The 7,125-nt window shown below is 49.9% G+C and overlaps 1 protein-coding gene across 5 annotated transcripts in view; it reads left to right on the forward strand.

The window, feature by feature from the left end:
• Positions 1-5,957, forward strand: part of LOC143443248 (uncharacterized) — a 9,650-nt gene extending 3,693 nt beyond the window's left edge. For 2 of the 5 annotated variants that reach the window (XR_013112041.1, XR_013112042.1), the window contains exon 2: positions 1-1,471. This exon is cut by the window's left edge and continues 511 nt beyond it. Coding sequence is in view for 1 of the 5 variants with exons in the window: in XM_076938982.1 (XP_076795097.1) it covers positions 5,182-5,464 (283 nt within the window). In the remaining 4 variants the exon portion in view is untranslated. Of the gene's footprint in view, positions 1,472-5,181 lie in introns of those variants that run through there. The other 3 variants (XR_013112044.1, XR_013112043.1, XM_076938982.1) reach the window with 3 other exon arrangements.
• The last annotated feature ends 1,168 nt before the right edge of the window (positions 5,958-7,125 follow it).

Here is a 7,125-nt window from a genome sequence, read left to right on the forward strand (position 1 = left end):
TGGCTTACAGGTTCAGAGGTTCAGTCCATCATCATCAAGGTGGAACATGGCAGCATCCAGGCAGGCATGGTGCAGGAGGAGCTGAGAGTTCTGCATCTTCTTCTGAAGGCTGCTAGCAGCAGACTGGCTTCCAGGCAGCTAAGATGAGGGTCTTAAAGCCCACACCCATAGTGACACACCCACTCCAAAAAGGCCACACCTACTCCAACAGAGCCATACCTTCTAATAGTGCCACTCCCTGGGCCAAGCATATACAAACCATCACAGGAGATGAAACCCAGTTGTCTGCTCACCCTAGAAGAAGATCCCACTACAGCCCAAAAGAAAGACAACACCAAAGTCCAACTTTATGAACGAATGCATTTTATTGGGGTTACTTACAGAAGCAGAACTGACTCAAAGACAGCTGCTTCACCAGGCTCCACCCCAGCTTGGGTGGCAGTTCACAAAGCTGGCCCCACCCCAACTTGAGTGACAACTGACAAGGCTGGGAACCTGGAGTACTGCATATCCTGAGGCAGCTCAACAGGCTGGAGAATGTTCTTTACAAGCCCCTCGGTTGGTCTAAATCTCTGCCAGGCTTCTGGTTTGGTCTTTCCAGGTCAGCTTCCTTCATTCTGAGAAGGACCCTCAGCTTTACTGCTTTCTCTGTCAGAGAGGAGTGTCTCGGGGTTCCATTGCTGTGAAGGATAAAGGAAAACGTTTAATTGGGACTAGCTTACAGTTTCAGAGGTTTAGTCTATTATCATGGTGGGAAAGCACGTGCAGGTAGACAGACATGATGCTGGAGAAGCTGAGAGTTCTACATCTGGATTAGCAGGAAGTAGTAGTGGAGTGCATCACTGGATATAGTCCTGAGCATGGGAGACCTTACAGCCCTTCCCCACAATGATACACCTCCTCTAACAAGGCCACACCCACCCCTACAAGGCCACACCCACCCCTACAAGGCCACACCCACTCCTACAAGGCCATGTCTACTAATAGTGCTAATCACTGTGGCCAAGCATTCAAACTGGTGAGTCTATGGGGTCATCTGTTCTCAAATCACCACAGGAGCCAAGTGAATCTGACTTCTTTCAGGGAGTCCCTGAAGCTATTTTTTAGTTGTTTCCTCCTGTTTAAGGATCTCCCCTCCCTTTGCTCTCTTCTCTTGTCTTCTCCTCTTGCTCCCTCACCCTCTTCCCCCCCCCTCTCTCTGTGATGGTTTGTGTATAGTTGGCCCAGGGAGTGGCCCTATTAGGAGGTGTGGCCTTGTTGGAGTAGATGTGTCACTGTGGGCGTGGGCTGAAGACACTTACCCTAGCTTCCTGGAAGTCAAGTCTGTTCCTGGCTTCCTTTGAATGAAGACATAGAACTCTCAGCTCTTCCTGCACCATGCCTGCCCAGATGCTGCCATGCTTCCCGCCTTGATGATAATGGACTGAACCTCTGAAACTAAGCCAGCCCCAATGAAATGTTGTCCTTTGTAGACGTGCCTTAGTCATGGTGTCTGTTCACAGCAGGAAAACTCTAACTAAGACACTCCTCCGGCCTCTCTCTCTATGTGCTTATGGCTGGCCTCTACTACTCTCCTTTTCTCTTCCTCCTCTTCCTCCTCTTCCTCCTCCTCCTCCTCCTCCTCCTCCTCTTCTTCTTCTTCTTCTTCTTCCTCTCTCTCTCTCTCTCTCTCTCTCTCTCTCTCTCTGCCTTTCTCTGTCTCCACTTTCTCAACTCCCCTCCCCATGTCCTAAATAAACTCTAGTCTATATAAAACAAACAAAACACAAACAACCCCCCAAAAAAAACAGGATCTCCCCTTCAGGGTGGAATGTTTGAATCTTGGAGGAAACTGGTTCACAACATCAACTTAACTCCATGGGCCTGTCTACAGAGCAGTTTTCAGAAAGATGGCAAGTGAGAAGCACCAGAGTTCATCTTTTGATCCTTTCTGGTTGTGGATGTCATATAACCACGCTCTTGTCACCATGCTGTCACTGTCAAGATGGGCTGTACCCTCTCACTGTGAGCCTGAACAAACTCTTTCTTAAGTTACTTTTGTCACAGCAGTGAGAAACTGATGTGTCCCCATCTTACAGGAGAAAACACTGAGTCACAGAGTGGGATGGAGCCCTGTCTATAACTGTTAGGCCTGGGTATAACTGGTCGTGCTTATAACTGGGATGGTGAGAGGGCACGGAGACCCTGGGTCAAAGCTCACCTCTTCCTCTGGAGCTGGTTCCCTGACTTGGAATCTAAACTTCCTCCTCTGCGAAGTAGGCTGGCAGGTCTCACAGCTCAGCTTCCTACCAGAAGTTGGGAAGGTGGATGTGGGGGCGGGGGTTGGCATGGAATGCATCCAGGGCTGGCATAGCACTCATGAGTAAGAAGAACTCCCCTAAGGAGGTCAGGCAGAGGCCTGATCCTTGTCTTGGTTCCAGGAAAGCTAAAGGAACCCTAATGCAGGCAGGACCAGCTTGGTGTAAGGTCTTAAGAATCCACGTCTCCACCATCTATCTCCACCATGTGCCCCTGCCAGCTCTACCTAAACTGCCAGCTCATACCGGGCAGCTCCGTGGGGCTCTTTCCAAACATGTGCTCTCATGGCATTTGCTGCTGGAAGCCTCCCCTTCTACCCTTCACCAGATACTCAGTCCCTCACCACAGCCCCGAAAGCTGCTGGTGAATCTCAGCCCCTCACCACAGCCCCAAGAGCTGCTGGCACAGCTCTGGCAACTTGAGTTTCCTCTTCAGTCCTTGGCTTCTCTGTCTCCTTGGAGATACCTCAGCCTTTGCACTTGCTGTTCCCATTGTCTGAGACATCCCCTTTCCCCTGCTCCCCCCTCCATCTTAGTTTGGGAACAGACAACTCTTTTTTTTTTTTTTTTTGGTTTTTCGAGACAGGGTTTCTCTGTATAGCCCTGGCTGTCCTGGAACTCACTCTGTAGACCAGGCTGGCCTCGAACTCAGAAATCCACCTGCCTCTGCCTCCCAAGTGCTGGGATTAAAGGCGTGCGCCACCACTGCCCAGCCTCAGACAACTCTTATAAAGGAATAATTTTGCCTGCTTACAGTTTCAGAGGTTTAATCCAGTATCATTATGTCAGGAAGCATGGCAGCTCACAGGCAGACATGACATAAAGAGAGAGCTGAGAGTTCCACAGGAAGCAAGAGACCGTGTGCCATACTGGGTGGAGCTTGAGCATAGGAGACATCAAAGCCTGCCCCCCAGTGACACACTTCCTCCAACAAGACCACGCCTACGCTATCGAGGCCACACCTCCTAATAGTGTCACACCCTACAGGCCAAGCATTCAAACATCTGACTCTGTAGGAGCCATACCACAGCACCCATGGCTATTGCAGAGGTACAGGCGGGAAGACCCACCCACACAGGGGATTGGGACTGAGGAGAACCAGACTGAAATCCTGGGTCGTGTTAAGGGCATGGACTATAATTCTGAAGTCAGTAGAGGGTTTTGAGTAGAAGCAACTGCTCTGCAGTTCCCCCTTGAGCATGGATTAGAAACTTGTTTCTGAAGAAAACCATCTTCCAAGAAGGTTGGAGGCTTGGTTAAGAGCACCTGCTGCTCTTGCTGAGGACCCAGGTTCGATCCTGTGACTAGGTGATCTGATGCTCCTTTCAGACTTCTGCAAAGCACGCAGACATGCAAGCAGATGAAGCATTCATACACGTGAGGTAAAAATAAATAAACGTAAACAGTTGAAAGAGAACTGCCCTCCAACAATGTCCTGATGACCACAAGCTGGAGATGGCATCACTTTGTGCGTTCCCAATGCTAACCGCCACTGAACCAGGCCAAAACAAGATGCTGCACTCCCTGTGGCCACCAGGAGGTGGCGACAACATCCCAGTATGTCGCCCTTGACTCTGTTCTGGTTGCCTTCAGAAACTGGAGAAGAAAAGGGGTAGTAGTGTGGGGGGGGGGGGGGGTCAAGGAAAATGCCTGAAAATGACGGGTAAAGGGTCAGGGATGGCTGGGGAGCAAGCCCTAGAATGATGGAGCCAGAATGAAGCTGCCTAAGTTTTTTCTTTCTTCCTTCCTTCTTTCTTTCTCTCTCTCTCTTTTTTTTTGGGGGGGAGGGAGGGGGTCTGGCATCTGTTTTTCTGTTTTCACCATCACCTGCCCTGCAGTCTGCCCACAGGCCCCTGAAACACTCACACTGCCGGGTGGGTGCTAAGCAAGTGCTGTTGTCCTGAGCCCGTCTCACAGCCCAGCCCCATCTCTCCTACTTCCCTTCAGCCCTTTTGCCCCTATTAGCAAATTGTTTTTGACAGGGTCTATGAAGCCCTGGATGGCCTAGAACTCACTATGTGGACCAGGCTAGCCTCACACTCAGTCATAGAGATCTTCCTGCCTTGGCCTCAAGGGTGTTGGGACTAAAGGCTCCCTTTTGGCAAGTTAGTCGTGCCTGACTTGGAAACTCCTGGTCCAAGCTGGAGCTTTGGAATACAGGAGGTACAGGTCTCAGGCCAGGGATGGGAGAGGGAGTGAGTTGTGGTTCTATAGACACTCTCTGGCTCATTGCTTTTGTCCCCAGAGAAAGTTGTGTCCCAGTTCCCAGCTGTGTCTTAGCCATAAACACTATAACAACCACCTCACCAGGCTCTCTGGTCTCTTCACCGGCCTGGTACACAGTCAGCTTTTTATTATTATATATATGAGCATGTATGTATATGTAAAGGTCACATGATAATTTATGGAAGTTGGTACTTTTTTTTCTACCATGTGAATCCCAGAGAATTGAACTCAGGTGATGAGGCTAGCTCAAAGATGCCTTCTCTGGTAAATTGTCTCTCTGGCCTGAGTCAGGGCCTTCTGTAGCCAAAGGTGGCCTTGAACCTGTGATCCTCTTAACTCAACTCCTAAAGGGTTAAGTTAGAAACTTGCTTACCCTACTCCAGTCACTTCCCTCTCAGGAGGGTGCTGTCCATGTTATTACCTGTTTATTATTCCCAAGTTAAAAAGCTCCTGCAAGCACCCACTTGGAGTTCACATGCTTTTGTTCATGCAGGGGTAGGAACCGAACCCATGACTCTGCATATGCTAGGCAAGCACTCTATCAACTGAGCTACATCCCAACACCTTGGCTTTTCTACTCTGTGGTACAAGGTTGAGGTCATTTCCTAACAGTCCCGAAAAGATGTCCCTCCCTCCCTTCCTTTCTTCTCCAATGTAGGTTGAGCCCAAGGACCTCAGCCAACTGCATCTGCTATCAGGACATCTACAACGGTCCACCCAACTGCATCTGCTATCAGGACATCTACAACGGTCCACCCAACTGCATCTGCTATCAGGACATCTACAACGGTCCACTCAACTGCATCTGCTATCAGGACATCTACAACGGTCCACTCAACTGCATCTGCTATCAGGACATCTACAACGGTCCACTCAACTGCATCTGCTATCAGGACATCTACAACGGTCCACTCAACTGCATCTGCTATCAGGATATCTAGAACATTCCCTTTTTTGTTTTTTTGGGGGGCAAGGCCTCACTGTGTACTCCTGGCTAGCCTGGAACTCTGTAGACCAGGCTGGCCTCAAATTCACAGGAAGCCTCCTGTGCCTTCCTCTTGAGCACTGAGATCTGGGGTATGGACTCCCCTCTGAGCAGAGCAGCCATTTTTTGAAGGCTCTAAACCATTGGTTCTGAACCTATGCATTGCAACCCCAATGTGGGGTGTGTGTGTCAAATGACAGTTTTACAGGAGTCGAATATAAAATATCCTGCATATGATTCCTAACAGTAGTAAAAAAAATTATAGCATGAAGAAGCAGTGAAATAATGTTATGGTTGTGGCATCACCGCCATATGTGGTAAAGGGTCATAGCATCAGGAAGGTTGAGGACCTCTGTGCTAGACAGAGTATGTTGTTCAGTACATGGCTTTTTAAACTTATATTTTGAAGTCATGAAAACAAAACAATAAATGATAATGCAGGTCTGTGATCCCAGCTACTCTAGAAGGTGAGGAGGGGGGATTGAAAGTTTGAGCCAGCCTGGGCTACATATCAAGTGCAATTTCAGCCTTACCTCAGTAATCTCAGCACTCAGGAGGCAGAAACAAGTAGATTTCTGTGGGTTCCAGGCCAGCTAAAAATAAAGGGGGGTGGGGGATGGGGAGCAGGTGAGGAGTCCAGCCCCTATAGTCTTAGCACTCGGAAAGCTGAGGCAGAAAGATTGCTTCTGGTACCAGACTAGCCTGGGCTCTTGTGTGAGACACTATCCATTAACAAATAAGACCTGGGCATGGTGGTGCTGGCCTGAGATTTCTGCAGTGAGGAGTCAGCGGCGAGAGGACCAGGAATTCAAGTCTAGCCTCGGCCCAGGATAGCCAGCAGCTTGCTGTAGCCATGGCTGACCTTAAACTCCTGCTGCTCCTACCTCTGCGTCTTGCGTGCTCAGATCATAGGCATGCATAGCACATCTAGTTTCCACGCCTGCCTGTCTCGAAGGCAGCCTAGCTGTTCGTTATGGGTATTGTTGTCTCCCTCCTACCAGCCTCCATGAGGGAAGAATGGGACCTTTGAGTTCCCAGGGGACTTCACCATTGAATGATAGGGCCTACCCAAAGGATCTTCCTGTCAGGAAGCTTCTCAGCTTCTCAGCTTCTCAGGTCATTTGAAAAGCCTCAGGCTGGTCTGCTCTTCACTGGGCCTGAGATCACAGAGGTGAGTCCCATGAGATCCCTACTTTGGGTGAGGTAGACCAGTGGGTGTGGTTGTGTGCAGTTTTGTGCAGATGTGAAATACCTAGGCTGTGCTGTGAGGTCAGGATGGCATGTTTTTTGAAGGGAGGGGACACTCAGTTGAGCCCTGGGGTGTACAAGGGTGACTTGGAGGTTCCAGAGCTATAAAGAGTTCAAGCCATAGCCTCAGGGTCAGGTCAGCCTGGTGCTGTAGCGCCAGCAAAAGGACAATGTAGCCTGGCACCAGGGGACCGGGAACGAGTTGGTGCTGTGGAATGTGAACGTTGACCAGGCTAGAAAGGATGTGGGCAAAGCTGGTTACGTCCAGCTGCTGTCGATTTCACGCCTCATCCTCTGCTGCTTCTTGGGGACAGGCTCCAGCCATGGAGCCCAGGTGCCAATGAAGGTCAGATTTCGCAGTGAGGGAAT

Source organism: Arvicanthis niloticus, chromosome 8 (genome assembly GCF_011762505.2).
Source record: "Arvicanthis niloticus isolate mArvNil1 chromosome 8, mArvNil1.pat.X, whole genome shotgun sequence".
Taxonomy (NCBI): domain Eukaryota; kingdom Metazoa; phylum Chordata; class Mammalia; order Rodentia; family Muridae; genus Arvicanthis; species Arvicanthis niloticus.